The sequence below is a fragment of the Carex rostrata genome, chromosome 18, assembly GCF_964058835.1.
Source record: "Carex rostrata chromosome 18, lpCarRost1.2, whole genome shotgun sequence".
Taxonomy (NCBI): Eukaryota; Viridiplantae; Streptophyta; class Magnoliopsida; order Poales; family Cyperaceae; genus Carex; species Carex rostrata.
In genome coordinates this window covers 9221617-9244240 of record NC_135935.1, presented here as the reverse complement: position 1 = coordinate 9244240, position 22624 = coordinate 9221617, and the positions used below count along the sequence as shown (strand labels likewise).

The window sequence follows — 22624 nt, the reverse complement described above, 5'->3', positions numbered from 1 at the left end:
GGAAAAGATGAAAACTGAAGAAAATACCCCTCAATGCAGATGCATTCTTATCCAGTGCGGGTCAGCCACCCGCACTCAGCATTTAGACGGATTTTCAGCACCTCAGCACAACACATAAAAAAGTTCGAGCGTAATGCGTCCGCACTCATCAGCCAGTGCGGGTCATCCGTCCGCACTCAATACTTGCCGATTTCAGAAATTTCAGAATAGCACAGGAAATTCTCCAATGCGGGTCAACCACCTGCACTCTCACTCAGTGTGGACGCACTCATGGAATTTTGCAGGATTTTTCTTCTAAGTTAAAAATGGAAAGTTGAAACCAGTGCGGGTCAGCCACCTGCACTCACCATCAGTTCGGACGCACTGAACCCGCAGACAGCCAGAATTACACGTTTTCAACACGATTTCTATTTTTAGCGAGCCAGGGATGCGTTTTGACAGCTAAATTTGGACACATCAGTCCAGGGAAACAAGACAAAGATAGCACCCACTAACCCCACCTTCTAGCCTCTAACTTAGGCATAGTCTTTTGTTATATAAGGGGGGGGGGGGGGGGGTGGGGGTTCATTTTCCATTCAAGGAATCCAATCTCTCATCTCTCTTTCCCCTTGGTGCATGCCAATTTTCATACAATATAGCGATAAACCGACAGAATTTCTTGAAGTCCCTGAAGCTTTTCTAGGAAGGAGAAGAAGATCCAAGCAAGATTTCGGCAATATTGAGGTTCTTGATTCGATAAAGGGTGTAATCATTTCTTTATTTCATTTCTTTTTATTTTTGCCAATCTTTGTAATGGATCTCTCTTTAGGGGTTTAGGTTAATGCATGAACTTGTTTAATTTTATCTTATTCGGTTATTTGTTTTTATTATGATTGTTTATTGGGATTTGATGTTAATTTCTGAGATTTATTATTTGTGTTAATTACATAGTTTAGTACTTGAATTGGACAAGTCCTATGTTGAATTCGTAAGAACCAATATTGCTAGGATGGGATAGGAGAGTACCAAACTATGAATGCAAATACCCTAGGTTTGGATTAGGATCTAATCAATTTGTAATCTAAGACGGAAAAATAGAAATTAAGGTCAGGGACTTGGTGAAGGATGTAACTGTGAAGTCAAACTCTAATTAGGACATCTCAATTCGAATCAGGTATTGGTATAAATAACTTAATCGTGAAGTACCAATATTTGAGGAGATGAGAGACTAACAAGAGCTTATGGTCTATACCCGTGCCCTTCCCGTCCTATACCCGTGCCCATTGTACCCTTGAGGGGCAGGGAGGTCCGGGTAAGCGGTCCGGGCGGTCCGGGCGGTCCGGTCCGGTTTTTTTTTCTGTTTTTTTTTAACAGTGTCGTATAAATATTATTACGTATTTATAATTCGACTTTTAAATCCGAATAGTTCAATATCAAATAATATATATATATATATACATAAAATTATCAAGTCACATCTTTATAATTCCTAAATAAATAAAATATGTAACTTATATATAAAAATTATTCTTACGAAAATTTGTATGTTTATTCGGTTAAGTACAAATGTATTTATTTATTTCTTTACACGAGTCATTTTATTTTATTTTCAAATTCTCATTCTAATTATATAGTTTCATAATTTATTTATATCTCGAAATTTTTAGTTTACATTTTAAATTGATAATATATTTTCTAAACATTCATTTTAAATTGATAATATATTTTGTAAACGTTCATTTTAAATTGATAATATATTTTGTAAACGTTCATTTATTTTCATTTGAAAAATAAATTATAATTTAAAAAACAGAAATTAAAAAACAGAAATTAAAAAACAGAATTTAAAAACAGAAATTAAAAAACAGAAATTAAAAAACAGAAATTAAAAACAGAATTTAAAAAACAGAAATTAAAAAACAGAAATTAAAATTTGAAAGGGGGGAAATTTGAAAAATTTTGAAATTTAAATTTTAAACGAGTATACGGGTAGGGTACATGGGTATACGAGCACGGGCACAGGTACACGGGCACACGGGCACGGGCACGGGTATGGTCGGTTACGGGCATAATTCGGTCCGGGTATGGTCCGTTTTTTGCCCGTACCCGTGTACCCGTTTACCCGACCTATACCCGGGCTCGGGCACGGATACCCCGGGCATAGGGCACGGGCGGACCAGGCACGAGCTGTCCTAGACGGGTTTAATCAATCCACTACTGCTACCTCATTTATTAATTATTATCCAACAAAGTTACCTACTCCTTGGAAACATGAAACATGTGCATATATAGTTTCTTTATTCAAATTCACAATGGTAAAGAAATTTCTACAGCTACCCCTTACTAGATTGAACAAATCTTTTTTTTTGATTTTTTTTGAAGAAATGTGCAAGTCTAGCTTTTAGATTTTATTTTATTGACACAAGCAGTGTCTAGAATAGATTAGATAGAACAAATCTTAAACCGGTCTAATTTTAGAAGAATGACCATTTCACTTGTTTCCAATTCTTTAATCCAAAAGTTTTACTGGGTCAGTACATGATGATATACTGTATCATTTTCTTTTCCTCTTCTATTTTTCTTTTCTATACGACAAAGTATATATAGCCGATCTTTCCTTTAATACCCTCAATAAAAAAAAAAATTCATTACTGCCCTCAATTTATTTTTTATTTTCAAAACTGCCCCAACTACCAGTTTTTTTTGGTGATTCACTTCCGAAGAGAACCTGGCGATTTACTGTAGCACATAATCGCCATAATACCTGGTGGTTTGCTATAGTAATTTTTTTAAATTTTCTTTTAAAGATGTGATCGATTTATAGTTTGATCCGGACCATCATAAACAAATGTTGAAATTTTCTTGGTTTAAAAGGGTCGGCCCTTCTGAGTGACAGAGCAATTTTTGATGCCATTGATGCGGCAGCTGGTTTATACTCTCATGATTTGTCTTCTTCTTCTTCTAGTATTAGCGATATTAGTGATATTAGTGGCATTTAGTGGATTTTCTTGTGTTCTTTGCTATTATGTTAGTATTGTATCTAGGTGATATTCTTTTATGTTACTATGTTTTGTGTTTTTTGGTTAGTAGTTACTAGTTGGATGATGTTCCACTAGTTAGGTCCATATTTGTGCTTTGCACTAATTTTTGTATGAATTATGTTGTTTCGCAATGAAACAGATATAATATATCCACTTTTGCCAAAAATAAAAAATGAAAGTCTTTTCAAAGTTGATGATCCATATTATATTGATTCATTTGATAAGTTTCTGACAAGCATTAACAATTCAAATATTTGGAAACATTGTTTTTCACATAGATGAGGTCGTGAGTTTGAACTCTGAAGTTGGTGCAGTTAAAAAATTAAAAAAAAGAACAACTGAGGACAGCTCTGGAATTTTTTTTATTGAGGGTACTAAAAAAAGGAATAGTGATCGTAGTCGCCAAAAATGAGAGGTGAAAGTCATCTAGGGTTTTAGAACTGAGAGCGAGGATTACATAAGTTATTACGAGTTATGACTTATAGCTGGGCGGCCTTATGTTTTAACTTTTAAGTCATTAGCGAACATAAGTCATCAGCGGAAATCAACGGTTCACGTTACTTTGAGGTTCGAACTAAAATTGTTTGCGAACCTATTTCGAATGAACCAGGTCTAGTTTAAATTTGGTTTGAATTAATTTCAAACTATTTCGAATCGAATTTTTTACAAACTTTTTGGAATTAAACTCGAATCGAATCATGAACTACAAATTTTGTGTGCAGCCCTAGTTTTTACTTTTTAGACTGAAGAAACGAAAAGTAGAGAACGCTTACTTGTCAACGTACGTTATTGCTAATATAAATTGGATCGATGTAGCAAGCATCTCTTCAATCCTTCAACAATCCAATTAGTTTGCTAGCTCAGATTATTATCTTTGTGAAAAACTCTCCTAGTAGAGGAGGTTTTCTTCTAATAAAAGAGAAAATCTAATTAATATTTGGGGTGGGTAGCATGAGGAGGAGAAATTCTGTTTTTACCACATTGGTTTATTACCTAAAATGTCTACCATTCATGGAGAAGCCAATACTGAGAGATGAAGAGGATGAGAATCAATTGCAGTTGAGGGAGAGGAAGCCCAGAGGATGGAAAACCATGCCTTATATTTTAGGTCTCTCTCTCTCTCTCTTCCTCTCTAACTTTTCTAATATCCAATAATATAATTCACAATCAACTGATAAAAGCTTCTACAAGTTAATGAATTATCAATTTTTACAATATTGATAGTTTGATACATGTAACATCAACATAAATCTATGGTATGCTACCATATATGTAAATATGGTTGGTTTCCTCTCTTTTGCCTTAATGTAATACTCTGTTTCATTTTTGTTTGGTTGTTTTTCTTTTGATCATTTGCAGCGAATGAAACTGCTGCCAAGATAGCAATATATGGCCTGACAGCAAATCTGACGGTCTATTTGTATGAACATTTCAATATGTCGTTAATTTCTGCAACTAATGTGGGGAACATCTTCTCTGGATTTTTCAATTTCTCACCGCTTGTTGGAGCATTTTTCTCGGATTCTTACCTTGGTCATTTCCGAACCATCATCTATACCTCTTTTGTAAATCTCCTGGTAATTAAGATGACAATATTCTTACCTTCAAAATGCCATTTTGTATCATCATGTACAGAACATGTAGCTTTGAATTGATCTACCTATATATAGTTAAACTTGATTCCATATTTATTCAATCTACAGGGAATGATTCTTCTCACTCTGTCGGCTTCGGTGCCTGGTTTGAAGCCTCCTACATGCAGTACAGTGGATTTAAATCTTGGCACTTGCGTTGGAGCATCGACCTTTCAACATGCCGTTCTCTACATATCATTAGCTTTGTTAGTAGTTGGATATGGGGGCATTGTCCCATCCAGTGTACCTTTTGGGGCAGACCAGTTCGACCGGACAAAGGAGCAGCACAAGAAAGACATAAAGAGGTATTACAACTGGTACTATGCATTGACTGCTGCTGCTATTTTCATTGCCTATACAGTCATTGTGTATATACAAAGTGAAGTCAGTTGGCCAATAGGATTCGGCATTCCTGCTGGTTTGATGCTTATTTCCATCATTGTGTTCTTTCTTGGCACTAAATATTATATTCATGTGGACCCCAAAGGAAGCGTATTCACTAGTATTGCTCAGGTTCTGGTTGCATCAATTTTGAAGAGAAACCTCAGGCTTCCATACTCAGATGACGTCGATAAGCAAGAGAAAGAACTATATGATCCTCCAATCAGTGCCGGGAAGTACAAACTCCGACTCACTAAGCAATTCAAGTAAGCTTCCCTATAAATATTTTACTTTCAATGTAGTCCCTTAAAAATAGTAGTATTTATTGATGCAAGAAGCCAAGAAAGATAGTATATATATTGATACAATAAAAAGAAAAAAATAATATTACTTTTTGTGTTTCTAATATTAGAAGTACATTACTTTGGAATTTTGGGGATTTTCCTCTTAAATCTCAAATTTCTTTTGTAGGGATAGAACAAAAACCCAGATGTCGATCTGACAGTAAACTAAATTTCTTTGTTGCTTGTAGGTTCTTTAACAAAGCAGCTGTCATCATAGATGGAGACATAAATCAAAACGGTTCTCCTAAAAACATGTGGGCTCTGTGCAGCATACAGAGCATTGAAGAACTAAAATGCCTGATAAGAATAATACCAGTATGGTTTTCAGGAATAATCTACTTTGTTGTGGTGACACAACTATTCAATTTCTCATATTTGCAAGGAATTTCCATGTACCACAAACTAGGGCCCCATTTCACCATGCCTCCAGCATCGATTTACGCCATATGCTACCTTGCTTTAACACTATTTATCCCTCTTTACGACACAATTCTCATCCCTCTGGCAAGCAAAATCACAAACATCGAAGGTGGCATCACCGTTTTACAGAGGCAAGGCATCGGAATAGTTACTGTTATCATTGCAAATGTAGTAGGAGCAGTGGTGGCCAAAAAGGTACAAGATTTCCCCTTGTCTGATGACGGGACATCGTCTTTGTCAGTGTTTTGGCTTACGCCACAACTCGTCTTGCTCGGGGTTTCTCAGGCATTTAGCGATGTGGGACAAATCGAGTTATACAACACGCAATTCCCAGAGCACATGTCCGCTCTAGCTACAGCGGTCTTTTATGCGAGTATGGCGGTGGCGAACTACTTATGCACACTCATGGACAACATTGTAAATAGCGTGACGAGTAAGAACGGGAAACAGACTTGGTTGAATGACAACAACATTCTACTCGGCAGACTCGACCTTTTCTACTATGTGGTAGCCATCCTCGGAGTCTTCAATTTCATCTACTTTCTCATTTGTGCTTATTTCTATCGATACAAGGATATGAAGATTATTCACACAGAATTCAGTGATTCCGAATATAATGAGATCAATGGCTCCGCTACCCAACTCACACGACCACTAGAAGCTCATCCTTAAACTTGTTTGATCAAGATAGATAGATAGATAGATAGATACAATAAATTAATTTCTTTTATGTTAAACTATTCAGACTTATTTTATTTATTTTTAAATATTTCTCTGTTTTTTTTATTTTCCGGATATCATTCAAATATTGTGCTACATCGACTATTTATTTATTTAATAGAAGAAGGGATCCATAAAATCGATTTCGAACCAGCCCTTCAAAAAAAATGTGTATTAATTTGCTCATTTGTTTATTCATTCTCTTTCCTTTCATCCTTTGTTTGTTTGTTGTTTTGGTACGATAGAAGCAGTTCAACATTTGTTTGTGTGTAGAAGGATGACGTTTGAAGATTCCTTTTTGGATTTTATGTTGAATAGAAAATGTTAATTAATTAATATGTTTGAAATCATCTTTTAGTTCCCATAAAAATTTGAAGCATGACAGCTTACGAATCACTTTAGTAACTTACGAGTTGAGCTAATTAAGCATTACGATCTGTAATTTTTTTCTTTTTTTTAAGAGCATACAAAATAGTATTTTTAATTTTTTTTATTAATATTAACCTTTATTTTAAATTGATTAAATAAAGAAATGGATATTAATAAAATGATTGATTTTTGAAGAGAAAAACTATATCTAAAATTATTATCATGATATCGAATTCTTGTTAATTAAATGAGCCCAAAAGGGAGCACTAAGTCGAATAAGGCCGGAAAGATGTGTCGTCTTGCGAGGCTTATCGGCCTCAATACCTGGAAAACGGGTCCATCCAATTGCACCTCTAGAAAACCCACTTCATATTGTGGGATCCACTGGTCATATTGTGACAGTGACAGTGACAGTGACAGTGACAGAGGTGTTGCTTTGGAGTTTGGATCTTCGTCTTTCCTGTTGCTTAGGCTTTCCTTATTTCGAGCCCCAGCCCCCGTTTCTCTTTCTCTCCCCTCACTCTACCCACCTGACACCTCCGCCTCCAGTTCAACAACTACTCCTATCCTAATCCTATGCTTTCCCTTCTCTCGCTCCTCCTCCTTTTTCTCCTCCCCTCCGCCTTCCCTCGCCCCACCTCCGCTCCCGATGCCTACCAGACTTTACAAGGCTACGGCCTCCCCAGCGGCCTCTTCCCTAAGGGCATCTCCAACTTTTCCCTCTCCGACGATGGCTCCTTCGTCGCCTCCCTCAATCAGTCTTGCACCGCCAACCTCGACAACGCCGTCAAGTACAACGCCACCATTACCGGTGCGCTCTCCCCCGGCCAGATCGGCTCTATTTCCGGCGTCTCTGCTCAGGATCTCTTTCTCTGGTTCCCTGTCCTCGACATTCGCGTCGATGTGCCCAGCTCTGGCGTGATTTACTTCAACGTAGGCGTTGTTAATAAGAGGCTCGCGGTTTCCTTGTTCGATACGCCTCCTGATTGTTCGCCCGAGACAGGTGGCGATCATTCTGATGATAGCTCTGAGATTTCGACGGTGTTTTCTCTGGTATGGATTGGTACCTCTTGAGTTCGTTTTTATCTTATATCTACAGTATTCGATTTCTTGGGGTTATGATAATTTTCAGTTCTTACTCCGAAGAATTGCTAGGTTAGGATTAAAGATCGATGAGGATTGAGGTGTGACAAATTGATTCTGGGAATGAAGTAGAATTGGGGGTACTGACTTATTAGGTGAAATTTGGGATTAAGAATTGGGGAGAGACTACTAATATTGAATGTTTTTGTTATTTTGGGTACATTCTTTCTTTTACAATTTGGTGAAATTGTATACCTTGCTATGAAATCAGAGGTTTTCATAGCCTAATAATACCTAGATACTTGGATAGTATTAGATGAAATCAGAGGCTTTTCATAGCCTAATAATAATCCAACTGCCACAAGGCATGTGTTCCACTTCTGTTGGGGAGTCCTTTTTTGGATGAGCTAATTAGAAGCTAACCACATGGGAGCAGTCGGAAAAATTCCAGTAAAGAAAGATCACAAGGTTCATTTTATTGGTCAAAGTTTTCATACATGTTGATTCTGGTGCTGCTTGGGTTGGTTTTATTAACTTATTAGGGTTTATGTTCATGACTGGCTTAATTATTTGGTACTTTTCCTGCCTAAGGCGAACTGGCTCAAATTGTGGAATACTCACATTGAGACAATCTGCCTTTGTGTAGGCCAAGGATGATTTGAGATTTAATTTAGCCCCATCCTTGGCCCAGATTGCAGGTAGTGTGATGTCAGAAATGATACCAGCATAATTTTGTCTTCATTTTTTTAAGAATTTAAAATAAAAAACCAACAGTTCTGTGATATTAACATACTTACAGTGTAATAGTATTGAAGAAGCACATTTCCTCTAAACTTGTTTTTAAATACGTTAGTGATATACAGGGGAGTATTATTTTATATCACCATTGATTATACCTTGAGACCAGGTTGGGTCTTTTATAGTTTAACTACTGCATAACTGCGAATAGGATTCAGCCAGGTCAGATCTGGTCAAGCTTAAGTTTGATCTGACCCTGTTTTGTGAGGTACATTTCAGGTTGTTTGGGGTCTCAGATCATTGAGTTTTCAGGATCATCTCAAGTCTTAGGTCATTGGGTCAGGCAGATTCAGGTGTTGTGTGAAGAACAGTTGGATTTTTTTTATTTATCTTTTTTGTCTGTTATAACCCTGGCAAAAGTTGATTTTGGTGTTGTGTCAAGGCCAGAGGTTTAGGTGGTTTGTCGAGCTGGTCTAGGTGTACCAACTTGGATTTTGGTTCGGTATTGATGGTTTTTGTAAAAAAAACCCAGCAATTAACCTGTCTTGTTATTTTTTTTAATGATGGATTATAAAAAAAATTCTAGCTTTTGCCACCTTTGCTTGTTTTTGGTCATATTGGTATGATGATGAATTAGACAATTCTTGATTATTAGACACATTCTTCTATACATTTTTGGCTTTCATTTCTCTACCCTCAAAGAGTCGTACTTTTATATATATTTTTTATACTATGTCTGATCATATTATTCTTTATAGTGTTCAAAATCAAACCTGGTTTGCTCTTTAATCTACAAATGTTAATATAATTCCCATACTAACTGAACATATCTTGTTTTCAGAGCCAAAATGAGAAGCTCCAGAATGAAGTTGATCAAGAGAAGAATGAAAATGCTGTAATATGACGTGTATGTTGAAATGTGGTACCTAAAGTAGAACCTAGATATGTGGTCTGGCCTCAGTTGGGGTCTGGTGTGTCCCTGTTATTGTTGCATTGACACATGATATGTTAGGCAATTGATGTTTTACTATGTGAGAAGATATACAAAGAAAGAGCTTACAAGTGTGAGTGCTTGTGGAGCTTACTTCTATTGTATATGGATTGGAAGGGAGATGAGGGTCTCTTTTTCCTCTCTTTGATTTTTGTGTTTAGTTTGTGCTTTTATTGTCTAGTTGTGTAAGTATGTCTTTGTGAAAGTTGGACTAGATGATAAATGCCAGTGGAGTTTTGTCCATAGTTAATCGTAAATTATTAATATGTACTTGTTCAGTATGGCACAGTCACTATGATGAAAATGCATGATACAGTCACTATGAATTAAGAATTTAAGATTTTAAGTACCGTTCAGTATAATTTCTTTCTAGTCTCTTCCAAGATTTTAGATAGCAACATTCTACTTGTATGCAATTTAGTTGTACTTATTTGTCTGGTGTTAGTATTGTTTGCTGTTGTGTTTTACTATTTTCAGCAATTGTTATGACCAAATTTTGCTTTTTACATTGCTTTGGATTTCGTTATCAATAATGGAAACGCATCTGAATAGTTTCAGAATTGCAGTTAGCATTAGTCTAGGACTAGGTCTGGCACAGGTTCGTTCAATCTACCCGCAATTTAATTTATTTTCCTTTCTATAAAGGGGCATGTTATTAACTTTGTACGCCTGTAGCTTGGTAGCCAATACAAGTTTTCAACACAAGTTTTCAAAAAAAAAAAAAATCTTTGTACGCCTCTGGTTATTTGTGCATTACAAAGTTAAATTTGAGATTCGAGATAATAAAAGAAAAATAAAGTGATTACAACATGGAAAGGAAAAGAGAGATCTAATAACAGTTCAACTAGAAGCTGATATGTGTTGCTTTTGCAAAGAGAAGGTTCTGCATTTTTGATATAGAATTTGACTTTTCGTGGTCTCCTGTAGTGATTCTTATCTAATTTTGTGTATATCAACTTGATGTTCATTTTGTAGACAAAGTTATATAGAAGTCATCACACTAAAAAAAGGCAAAATTTCATGCATCCCAACACTTTCATTGGCCGTTCTACAATGCATTCAATAAATTAACTGGTTCACTCTGTATAAGATACAACACTCCAAGATTATTCATTTACAAACACAGTTAACTAGTTCGATCCTCTAAAACTGAATGTCAAAGAATTAAATATTTGCTGAGTTATCTTCTTCTATTGGAATATGTACAAAAAGGAATAGTCAAACAAATCTAACCCTTTTTGATTTGCTTTATAGCATTCTCATGTGGCACAAGTCAGGCACACCTGACCCATCTGACTGTTTCGCATCTGGTCTCTGCTGCTGATTGGGTTGGTTTTTTCTTGAAGAAGAAGACTTTTTATCATTTCTTTCAATGGAAAAAGGACAGTGCTTGATATGAATCCGATGCATCGAGCTATCAGTTGAGTTCTCCCCTGTTATATTTACTAACAATACCAATTCTTTATCCCTTGTATCTTCGCACCACCAATTTTGTACCATTCCATCAACAAATTCTTCTCTCTTTTCAAAGTCCTCCTGCCGAATCATTACATCAATTGTTTGGCCAGGTTTTATTACTCCTGTGGATGGTAGAACCTGGATGAAACAAACAAATTAATTTATTAATCAATCAAATCTTAGTTCTATGTGATGGTTCAGCTTAGAAAGCAAAAATTTAGAGGTGGTTTAGAGGACAAACATGTTTGAATTAAAGCAGCTCACTGAGAAGACAACAAAATGCCATATAAAACTTAAAGAAAGGATTCAGTTAATGTGATTGATATTGTATCCATGCCAATACAATTTGAACATCTATATTCTATACTTATTTTGGAACCCTGGTTGAGATAATTTCCTCATACAATTCTAACTTTTTAAAGGTCTGTATGAACCAAATTTTTTTGAACAAATCAGATTCACCTGTAATTAGTTTTTTTGAATACCTCAAGTGAGAAAGGAAAGCCAAAGGAAATCTTAGGAGCGAGTTTTGACAAATCTCCATCCCAATTCACAGCCGACTGGCCCTCGCATATAATCTTGAATGCGGCATTATCAATCGTGGATTTGTTTGTAATTTTTACGACACTAGGTTCTTGGTTCTGTATAATGATACTATCTGCATTGACAGTGGTTTCAGGTACAACACGGGAGTCTTCTAGTAGTGACTGAACTTCTTCATTTGTTTCAATAATATCACCATATTTTTGTCTCTTTATTACTTCATCCACACGTGCGATCTCTATTTGGAATTTGCACCTCACCGGCTTATGGTCGCTGTCAGTCACATCCATGCAAGCGTCATAGCTAGAAGCAAGCAAATGCACAAGTATTATAAATATAGTACTTCTGTTTCTGTAAATAAAGCAAATTTATATTCGGATTAAAGTGTAATAGCATTCCTAAATCAATACTAATATAACATCACCAACTGATCAAGCTTTTTCTAGGGGGAGGGAGATGGAGATGGAGAGGCATAGCAGAGAGAAGAGGACAACACACAGACACACATATAATGCTAATTGGTGGAGGGAAATCAAGTGGCGATTCAGGAAGATGTGGAATGCACGGCTCCACCAACAGTCAAGATTTTTACATATCAACTATTACAAGGGAAAATACTGTGCCCCTATGCGACTACGGTTTGGTTCTATTTATCGAAGGTGGTAGGATTTGTGATAATGACACAAGACCTATCCATCCAGCAAATTTGGAGCTCATTGTGGATTAAGGCAAAACGCAATGCTGGTGTCACTTATAATGATTGGCTACGATGTTCATGGGTGCATGCTGGTACATATGGAAACAGAGGAACACTAGAGTTTTTGAAGAGAGAGTGGTAGGGTCATACAAAAGGTGCAGCTCTGGAGGGGGGTTCTGTAGACGAGGAGTGTAGAGGGAGGCAAGAATGCAACACATAGCAGCAGCTAGTTGGTAGTGTATTGGCAGGGTTAAATATTTGTGTTCATGTGTTGCTAGGCAATTAGGGCGCAGTTTGATTGCAAGTAGATTGTAATAGATGCTAAGTATGGACATCGATGTAGTAAATTTATAATTAATACAACCTTGACAGACACTGTCAAGTTTTTCAAAAAAAACAGAGAGAGAGAGAGGGGTAGGATCGGATCTCACTGTGTAACTGCAGCAACTACTGGACAATCCAATGAACATTCAGCAACAGAAATAGAACGGCTATCCCGATATATTATTCTATCACACCAGGCAGGAATGCGCTTTTTCTCTCCCGAATCATACCCTGCAAAAAATTTTAATTAGCAGCCTTATATTTCCAATATTCTGCACAAAGTAGTGACAAAACATTGAAATCTTAGGGAAAACTGAGAAAACAGTGACACTTTAACGATAATCTATGCAAGTTATCTCTTTCCCAAAATATAAATAAACAAATAAAATAAATTACCTCCAAGACCAGGTACATTTCTTTGGAACTTATAGGTGGGAGGGAACTTAATATGGGCCTCGCGCATCCCTTGGAAGACCCTCCCATCCTTCATCTCAGCCCGGAGCTGATCCCTCTCTCTCAACCATTCAAAGCATCTCTGAGAAACCATCTCCCTCGCCTCATCGTAGGTGATGCTGTGAAGTCGGTAATTAAAGTCACCTACAAAGACAACCATGTCTGCCTCTGCCAACTCAGGTATCATTTCCTGCTCTGAATTGGCCCCGTTTGTCTGTGTTTCAGGAAATCATGAGGCCATTTGAGTGGAACTAATTAGATAAGCATTAAAATCCATGTTTAAGAAATTTTGTTTGTGATGAACTAGGTGCACAAAACAGTGTTTTTCCAATAAGAAAAAATGAAGATGCAAAGTATTATCTGGCATTTTCTGTTGAAAGAACAAAAGAGGGAATTACTGTTTCTCTATCTCTTTGGGATTTAAATCCAATTATCCAATTGAAGGTTGGAATTACAAGTTGTAGACCAAGATATTCAGCTAAATCGTGCTACCAATGACCTAATCTCAAGCAAGGGTGGATCCAGAATTTTCGTCGGGTGGGGGGCAAAAAAAATATCGAATCAGGTTTAAAAAGCTAATCGGGTTTAAATCCATTAACTAATTGGATACTCGATAAAAAACAATGATTTAACTTATACTTTCCAATGCTCTAACTTACAATTCTAATTACCAATCATCATTTAAGAAATTTATTTTAATTTTAACTCTAAATTTAACCCGAATTACAAATCCAGAGGAGGCAAAAAAATTTCAAGGGGGGCAAAGTTAGTCGGGACTGATATATTTCCACTAAAACTCAAAAATCCAGGGGCAACCCACCTCCCCGTAACATGTGGGTCCACCCCTGCTCTCGAGTAGTAGGCTAGGCATATTTAGATGTAACTCCAAGTTAGCATTGGATCAATCTATCCCAATGAATTGCATTTGAGTCAAACTACAATGTAAAGCAGTAGAAAAGAAAACTAATGAAGGAATCAAGTACTTACATTGACAGCTCGATGAAGTTGCACCGCTGTAGCACCCGCTGTAGCAGGTATTTCAAAAGGATAAGTTAGAGAGAGCTCTTTTGTGTAATGTTCTTCAAAAAAATTAGTGGGTCCAAAGCATAAACAAAATCACCAAAATGCATCTATGATATAATTTAATATCAATCTCTGTTGAGCAAAAATTTGAGAGTGGGTGACAGATCCATTTGGTTTTCGTCATAAATACTTTAGAGAGAAGAAGTCACTAAGGCATATCATTCCATTGGACTTCAATGGAACCCTTGACCTTTCTCCATTTTAGGGTTGCGCAAAAAACATTCAATTCATGGCTCGCTTGAGATCAATTTGAATCTAGCTCACCTTGACTTGCTCAATTAGATTTTTGGCCAGCTTAATCTCGAAATTGAAATCATATTAGTTGACTCGCTCGAGCTCAACTCAAAATAGCTCCATTTATAATTATATTATTAAATTTGAAGCATCTAGCCAATATAACAAAATATGCATATTTTTTTTCAATTTATTATGAAATTAACAAAATATTGGTAAGTAAATAAGTATTATTTAAAAGAGAATGAACATTATTTATTTTACTCTATAACTATTTAAGATAATATGAAAATCAATATAAGAAGTCCTAATAAATGGCCTCGTGTAGAGCTTGAGCTCGATTGATTTTTAGTTCAAGTTCGATTCAACTTAAAATCAAATCAAGTTAGAGCTAAGGTCAGCTCACTCGATCTCAAATTTGCAGCCCTGCTCCATTCCACCCAGAAAAGAAAAGATGCTAATATTTAAATGCTTTTGTTTAAGATCAAAACAAAAAACCTTTTGCTCCATGAACTCCGGCAGATGGCCTGCTAAATGACAAGTTACGATAGATAAATTCAAAATCAGCATTCCTTTTGTTAACTGCCTCCAAATGTGCTGCAAAGTGGCTGTTGACAAAGCAGATTATTCGATCGTACACCCTCATTCTTAGCCCTACAGCACCCTGTGACATCCAACTATCAGCATCTTCCTTAAATGGAAAAGAGGCTATGCCCATACAAAAAAGAATTCAAGAACACAAATGGTTTTTGGTTATATTGAATAAGCTTAAGGCCAAATAAAATATTGAAGAAATAAGCTTTTGCAACATGAAATTCGATGAATATCCTCTGGGAGTTTCAACTTGCAGTCCAAATAAACAGTAAATATTTTCCTTTTGATAATAAATCCCAATGAGAGTAACAGATACTACATTTAACATATTACCTTGTTCCCAATTGCACGGCCAATACCAGTTGCAATTGCAGCCGCATCTACATCACCTATGTGTGGCCTGAGGTTCTTTCTTGCCCTGTGAAAGACCACTTAATTGAAACCAATATACTATATATTTTAGGAGAACAAAAACTTGCAACATTTCACTCTCTGTTTTCTCCCATATATTAAACATAAACTTCTCTTCTTGCCTCTGTAGGTACTTTCCTCAAGAGTCTCCACAAAGATTCCAAATTTGATAATTTCAAGGATGAGATATGAAAAGTGAGAATGGAAAGCATACCATGCACCAATAAGTAATCCAGCAAGCTGTCTAGACCCGACACGTTGGAATGTCACTCCCTCATCTAGGGTTCTTCCAATGGAATCCAACCACCAGTCCCCATTAGCACTCCCCTCAAGCCCCACCTACAACCCATTTTTAGCCTTTTAATTCATCGAATTGCGAAAAGAATTGCAGTAGTTAAAACATAAGTGCATCATCTTTTTAGTTTCCTTTTTTTTTTTCAAAAGTACAATGTTCTTCAACGGGGCCTCATAATGTTTTAATTCTAATGTATGCTTAGTGAAAACAATCCCAAGTTTCACTTCACTTTATAAATAGTACAACTCTTGCATTTAATTATAATTTGCCAAATATTTTTTATCAGATTTAATTCCAATCTGCTTATATCATAGTTTCTTTTATTATGCCCTTCCGCTAATTATTTGCAAATGTACACATGTAATCTGTGAACAGTATTCATGCATTTGGCACTTAGGGCAGTTGTCCAGGATTGTATGAAATTATCATGCCAAATTATGATATGTATCAAATTTCTCAGATGCAAGGGCTCAAAAAGTTTGACATGATTCTTTTCTTGATTAAAAAAGGTGAATAAGAAATTCCCAAGAGTTTCAATTTTTAATAACGCACACCATTAATGCCAAGTAGTATATGACGATAAGGCAGCAAAATCAAATACAGAATTATATACTGTGATAGGTTTAATTCTAATCCTTAATATTATTCCAAATCTACCTCGATCGAATTATTATGGAAGTATAGTGTTCTGGTCAGCTTCATAGATAACATGACTGGAGCCCATGACCATGACCTTTTTCGTAATTTATTATCATTTGGAGATAGTTTTACAACCTTATCTATTCATTTCCATTAAGTATCAGATACTCTCACTAAACACTATAGTTTTTCCTTAACATCCAAATATCTATTTGATATATTCACAGAAAGAAGCTTACAGTTTCTTTGGCTGCAGATATGGCGAGAAACCCAGCACCCATATCTACCTCTTGTAATCCAATGACTACTAACCCTACATCTGATGCCGCACTGCCAAGCCACGATATAAGTGAGTCATGACTGGCCTTCTCCTGCCCCACATTCCACGTACCAGCCATGATCCTAATATTCTCCATTTTTGTAAATGCTAACTCTCCCTTTACCAGCTCATTCCTCAAAACATCATCAATGGGTCCTGGCGAGACCAAGTGCCACCCGCGGACCCCACCATGGTGTGCCAGAGTGAAAATGTAGGATCCTGCTACGGCCATGTCCATTACCGGACAGCTGTGAGCTAGCCACTCGAAAAGAAGTTTCCCTTCAAGGTCCACGAGTTGCACAACTCCACTGGCGTATCCAACCCACAGCCGTTCGCTGAATGGGCAGATGCACTGCACTGATGAGAAATGGTGTTGAATCTCCTGTAAGCGGGTTCCATAGGTGTCCCACCGGGCAATGGTCCCGTTTGTGAATCCTGACCAAATGGTCCCGTCTGCTGAGACTGCTATGGCCCCTATGCGACGGTTGTCTTCCACCAAGGTTCCTTTGGTCGCAACCCTGTGGACAGATGTGTCAGTGTAATAGATAATCTGCTTGACAAAAATTTACTTTAAAGGCTACATGAAACTTAAGACATATTTTTGGTTCACAATATCAAGTTGTTGATTTGACTGGAGAAGTATCAGGGTTGTGCTTCTTACTGACTTACACACAAACAGCTAAAAATATACTATCAAGATTTCTCATATAATGAAGATCTATAGCTGAATTGGAAACTATGCGGTCTGATGCCAAGTTGGTCAGGATTATTATTTGCATTTTAGTTTTTATTATAAAAAAACTAAAAGTTTCAAGATTTAATTCAACATAATTTAACTCCTAAACAGAAGGCTGCACCTCCGGTTGGAAACAAAGGATATCACTGGCATACCTGCGCACTGCATCAGCAGCACCCATGATAGCATTTCGCGAACGCTGCAAGAAGGTGGACTTCTCTTTCTTTGAACTGGGCACCTTCACCTTTCCCTCAGCCTTTCCCTCAACCTTTCCCTCATCCTCGGGAGGTTGCTGGGAGTCATTTCGCGAACGCTGCAAGGTGGACTTCTCTTTCTTTGAACTGGACGCCTTCACCTTTCCCTCAGCCTTTCCCTCAACCTTTCCCTCATCCTCGGGAGGTTGCTGGGAGTCATGACCGGATGGCGGTGCCTCAACCCGTATATCCACCTGCCCATCTATTCCAAAAACCTTCAAGAGCTCCCTCGTGCGTGCATCCCTGAAAGAAATATAGTTTAGAGTCATAACAAATGATATTGATAAGCGACAAGCCAGACTACCATAATTTGCCCTACCAGTACATTATAATTTAGGGGAGCATAATTTGCTTTTGTAGTTATAGTATCTCAGGTAGAAGGTAAATAAATGAAAATCTACGGAGAAAAATGTAAAAGATTATCAGGGGGATCTTCTGTGGACAATAGTAAAAGACTTTTCACCTGTCGAAAAAAGTAAAAGATTATCACAAGAAAAAAAGAGCTCTGAAACTGAGGTACTGCCCGGTACATGTCGTACCTGGCCTTAGAAGTGGGGATCTCCTGAGCAGTCTTTTTACAAATTAAATATGATAGAACATTTAAGCTTGTACAGGTTGATGTCAGTACAAACTATTCTTCAGTAAGAGATGCCTTTCTCGATAAATTTACATTCTAGGACAACTGCCAAAAGGGAAATATGCACAGTACATTAAAAACTTACCAAAGTGCAAAGGTAAGGCCGGTGACAGTCCAAACTTTTGATCTAGAACAATCAGCCACCATATGCTTGATGTCTGAACCCGGCAAGGGGCACACACCATTTACTGTAACCTGGTTCCTCAAATCAACATAAGATCTCTCTACCAATAATGCAGCCATATGTTTCTCTTCAGTTGAAAGACAGAGAGATTTATGAATTGCATCCCAAGGCCAAGCTCTTATTGCTCCTCCCTCTGAACCCGTCCATATTTCACCTGTTTGTCAGAAATAGATAAACATTACCAATTAGTTAAGCTCATCTTATATTCTTATCCCTATCCTAAGATTGCACAACAAAATGTATGAACTATTAACAAATGTGGATAGCACTATATGCTGCTTGCATTAAAGTGTGAAGACTGGGTCACAAGTATTTGAAATGCATGTTAGATGACTTAGATCTGGACTAGAGCAAATTCGGTGCACATTGCAAAAATTAAATCATTCTGAGTTAAATTACTAACCATATGACGTGATCACCATGGATAGCACAGGGGCGCGTGAATGAGCCTGCCAAGAAAGCCCCTCTCTGAAATAACCACCACCACCACCACCCAGATTGCACACCAGTGGATCTGAATCCAGAGGTTTTTCCACTTCCACCTCCAGTTTCCAGGACCGAACCTTCCCGTCCTTATGCCCACTCCACACGACCCCATTTGCCTGGTCCATCTTCAAACATATCACAGGCGAGGTCCGACTGGTCTCATAAAATGGTGAGCTATTCTCATCTCCCCTCCTCACCCCTCCACCATGTGTACCCCACATGTCAGAGAGCTTCCACATGCGCAAACCTGACTCAGATGCAGCCCACAAGTGCATGGCATTAGCTGCCAGAGCCCGAAGGAAGGACCCAGCTTGAGTCTCCCTTAGAGGATGTGGGCGGAGCTCCAGTGCTGGTGGCCGGCATGGGTGCATTGCTGCACGAAGTGGAACCTGGAAAATGCCTTCACCACCACCAGCTCCAGTTATTTCGGGAAGGGTGCCAGGGGTTCCGCTGTATTCAGACATGGCCATTTCCAATGTAAGAGATGCATCGGTGCTGCCCAAGGAATTGGTTTCGCGAGAATGGTGATGAGGAGGAAGGCTGGGGTGGTGGTGGAAGAAGGAAGTTGGAGGAGAAGAGAATTGGGGGTAGGAGAGCGAGCGGTCATCTTCTAGACTGTGCTTGCGGTGGGGGGAGATACGGGTGGAGCCACAAAAGTATTGATTGTTTTGCATGGAGAGAGGTTGGCTGAAGGAGATGGGTTTGCGGTTGGGGGGAGCTGAAGGGGTGACGGGTGTGGAGGTGGAGGTGGAGGTGGAGAAATTGTCTTCTTCCCCTTCTCCCATGGTTGATCAACGGATCGAGTGGGGAGGTTTGAAATTAATTTCTTCTAATTTTCCTTTGTTTCAGATATCCGGTGTATTTTGGGGAATTTAGTTTGGAATTGCATTTGTGGGAGGAGAGAGAAAAGTGTCAAAATTTGGAGAATTGAGATAATGTTAATTAATTTGATGAGTTGTATTGTATGCTGTGCGAGGAATGAGGCATTGATTTGAGGATGGTGGATCGAGAACGAAAGAGATCTAGACTCTAGACTCAAGGGAGGGCGGGAACTTCGCGCCACTAAATTTCTACGATTGCTAATTTTAGAGCGTCATTTAAAATAGGGATTCAATTTATAATAAATTCAATAACCTCCTCAGTCCTCACCTCTCCAGTCCTCCTCCTTTTTCTTATCTTAATATTTTAAAATGCATATGCAACGCCAGCTGCTTTAATTTGTTTATCTTTATGTAAACATCAAAATCAAATTAGTTAAGACAGTAAATCAAATGCAAATCTACAGTCCATATACATATTTGACTTAACATTTTTCAAATAAACACATTCTTGACGTGACGTGACGTGACCTGATAAATGAATGCTTTTGGAAATTTTGAATTAACATACTTTACGCAAGTACGTACATTTCATATAAAATAAAACACATCTCACCACTCAAATTATTATCTGTCTTCTTAAAATACTGGGATTTCTGATTTGTGCGTTGGATCAGAAACCGAATTTCCTGTGGCGACCGTGCACCTAGTTATCGATCGTGTAGCAAATCAATCCGTTACGCACGGATTATATTATATATGGACTGCTATGATCTATGAATACGAAACCTCAGTTGCCTTTCTGTATCGCGGGTCAACACACTTAACATGCACTATCCGCTTTTATTTATTTATTTATTTATTTTTATTTTTTAACAAAGAAATTAAATCCCGTTTATTGGCCCGGTAAGTAAAGTAAACATCAGGCTTATTGGATCTGGTTTATTAGTAAACACAGCATAATTCGGGCCGGGCTGTTATTAGTAAGGGTTTATCAAGTAACCCAAGAATGAAGAATCCTTAATTAATTGGGTGATAATTCTAATTCTAAATATCTTTTTTGAGATTGTGATTGGTTACATGACATTGCACCTGCATGGTAATTCCTTTGTGACTCTACTGGTGCTTAGTAAGGGTTCAGTAGTGTCTATATATTCTGCCATTCGAGTGACGATATATAATTAATTGGTAGATATTGATAGTGTCCAAATCCAACTTATATATATAATTGAGGGGGAATGTAATTGAAGATAAAAAAAAATTAATGCTAATTAATTTCCAAATCTAACAATGTAGGCTAAAACGGTGTACATTCATTTTTCCAAAATATTACTGCACTCATATATCTACATAAAAAATGTAAGCTACAACGGTGTTCATTTTTCCAAAATCCTGCTAATTAATTATTCCTTGAGAGTTTTTCTAATGCAGAACCTTCATCTCTTGAGACCTTTCTGCTTGAAAAGAAACTATTTTAAAATTGGCGGTAGCACAACCATGCTGTTGTGATAGTAGAAGACCCGATAATTGCGGTTTGTTCGAATTATACTCTTGCCAGTATTTACCACTTTTCCTGTCACCATATCACAGTACAGCAAATTTTCCTCATAGTCGGTTTCGCAATCATCATCTGCGTCAAACTCCATATCAGAGAAATTATAATCCTCTGTAACAGACACCAAGACATCCCTATCGAAGGTAATCCTCTTAGGAGTGGTTACTAAATCCATCTTTCTGCTCCATGCCTTGGAATCGACAGACACATAGACATTCCTCCCGTCAAATGCTAGTGGTGTTACAAAATTCCTCACACTGTCACTGTACTGCCCTAATATCTCGTATCCACGAAGACCAAAACACTGATTCTCCGGACTCTCATGTATCTGATTTGTTATGCTTAGCTCATGAAGCCTCTTCCATTGGGCCCCAGCTGTCAGTACCCACACCTCGACACCCCCTTCTGAGGTGAGGCACAGACAAGAGATCTCGTCTTTGAAGACTTCAACCTCCTGTCTTGCACTTTCTAAGTTCTTATAATATGGCAGCGATATTGTGCCCGCACAATCATTCTCCGGATCAAACCAAAGAAGATAATCTAAGCACATCCAGTACAACATGCCCTTAGCATAAACTGGTCTTGACGGGGCATTAATTGATCCAGGAACAAAAACCCTTTGCTGTGAGAATTTCCACTCGCCGGTCTCTGATCGAAAAACATTGAAGCTATATGTTATGCCGTCAGGGCTGGTTTTGAATAGCGGGTTGACGACGGTGTACCTTCCGGAGGCCAAACGAGGATCGAATGCAAGCCCCATCTCTCTCCTAATAATATCCTGCTCCGGTTCCTTGGGTAAAATCTTCTTTTGCATTGTTGCAGGGTTACAGACACATAGAGAATACACCGGGTGGAACAGATAAAAAAGGAGAAGCCCGTTAGCAGAAGACAATAATTTAACATGTTCTGGGGACTTGATCATGAACTTAAGGGACGGATTGGGGATGCCGATGACATCTTGGTTGGGGAAGAATGATAAACCGCTCTCCTGAACATGCACAAATCCAGTAGAAGCAGGAGATGGGCTAAGAGATTGGAGGGTTGAGAAGATTGTGTCAGAGGAGATCATGGCTTGGAACGCCTTAGAGACCGCCTTGAAACGGGCAAGCGGCTTACATGGGAGTCGAGGTAAGATCAGCTGGTGAAGGAGATCTTCTGGTATGTGGATTGTTTCTGCATGGAGAATTTTTGTCTCCTGCGCCAT

General features: G+C 37.9%; 4 protein-coding genes across 4 annotated transcripts; 2 read left to right on the top strand and 2 right to left on the bottom strand.

The window, feature by feature from the left end:
- Positions 1 to 3873: 3873 nt before the first annotated feature.
- Positions 3874 to 6471, top strand: LOC144569218 (protein NRT1/ PTR FAMILY 2.13-like). The gene is made up of 4 exons (XM_078319461.1): positions 3874 to 4128; positions 4380 to 4597; positions 4724 to 5301; positions 5568 to 6471. Exons 1-4 carry the CDS (start codon positions 3972 to 3974, stop codon positions 6469 to 6471), a joined length of 1857 nt encoding a protein of 618 aa, XP_078175587.1. The 5' UTR covers positions 3874 to 3971.
- Positions 6472 to 7336: 865 nt separating this feature from the next.
- Positions 7337 to 9943, top strand: LOC144569530 (uncharacterized). Its single transcript, XM_078319913.1, has 2 exons — positions 7337 to 7941; positions 9551 to 9943. The coding sequence occupies exons 1-2, from the start codon at positions 7465 to 7467 to the stop codon at positions 9611 to 9613; spliced, it is 540 nt and encodes a 179-aa protein (XP_078176039.1). The 5' UTR covers positions 7337 to 7464; the 3' UTR covers positions 9614 to 9943.
- Positions 9944 to 10758: 815 nt separating this feature from the next.
- Positions 10759 to 19958, bottom strand: LOC144569740 (type I inositol polyphosphate 5-phosphatase 13-like). The gene is made up of 12 exons (XM_078320209.1): positions 18965 to 19958; positions 18463 to 18715; positions 17642 to 17983; positions 16671 to 17268; positions 15712 to 15836; positions 15420 to 15504; positions 14991 to 15156; positions 14163 to 14200; positions 13119 to 13389; positions 12830 to 12953; positions 11644 to 12004; positions 10759 to 11296 (listed from the first exon to the last, which is right to left on the bottom strand). The coding sequence occupies exons 1-12, from the start codon at positions 19830 to 19832 to the stop codon at positions 10949 to 10951; spliced, it is 3579 nt and encodes a 1192-aa protein (XP_078176335.1). The 5' UTR covers positions 19833 to 19958; the 3' UTR covers positions 10759 to 10948.
- Positions 19959 to 21334: 1376 nt separating this feature from the next.
- LOC144569217 (F-box protein At5g49610-like) lies at positions 21335 to 22624 on the bottom strand. Its single transcript, XM_078319459.1, has one exon. It carries the CDS (start codon positions 22622 to 22624, stop codon positions 21335 to 21337), a length of 1290 nt encoding a protein of 429 aa, XP_078175585.1.

Excerpts from the sequence above, each read along its gene's own strand:
- LOC144569218 (XM_078319461.1), top strand. The coding sequence starts at position 3,972 with ATGAGGAGGAGAAATTCTGTTTTTACCACATTGGTTTATTACCTAAAA. Across the intron at positions 4,598-4,723 it reads CCTCTTTTGTAAATCTCCTG|GGAATGATTCTTCTCACTCT; the intron begins GTAATTAAGATG and ends TTCAATCTACAG. Across the intron at positions 5,302-5,567 it reads CGACTCACTAAGCAATTCAA|GTTCTTTAACAAAGCAGCTG; the intron begins GTAAGCTTCCCT and ends TGTTGCTTGTAG.
- LOC144569530 (XM_078319913.1), top strand. The coding sequence starts at position 7,465 with ATGCTTTCCCTTCTCTCGCTCCTCCTCCTTTTTCTCCTCCCCTCCGCC. Across the intron at positions 7,942-9,550 it reads TTTCGACGGTGTTTTCTCTG|AGCCAAAATGAGAAGCTCCA; the intron begins GTATGGATTGGT and ends TCTTGTTTTCAG.
- LOC144569740 (XM_078320209.1), bottom strand. The coding sequence starts at position 19,832 with ATGGGAGAAGGGGAAGAAGACAATTTCTCCACCTCCACCTCCACCTCC. Across the intron at positions 15,505-15,711 it reads GGATTACTTATTGGTGCATG|GGCAAGAAAGAACCTCAGGC; the intron begins GTATGCTTTCCA and ends GGTCTTTCACAG. Across the intron at positions 15,157-15,419 it reads GCCGTGCAATTGGGAACAAG|GGTGCTGTAGGGCTAAGAAT; the intron begins GTAATATGTTAA and ends TGGATGTCACAG.
- LOC144569217 (XM_078319459.1), bottom strand. The coding sequence starts at position 22,624 with ATGGCGCAGGAGACAAAAATTCTCCATGCAGAAACAATCCACATACCA.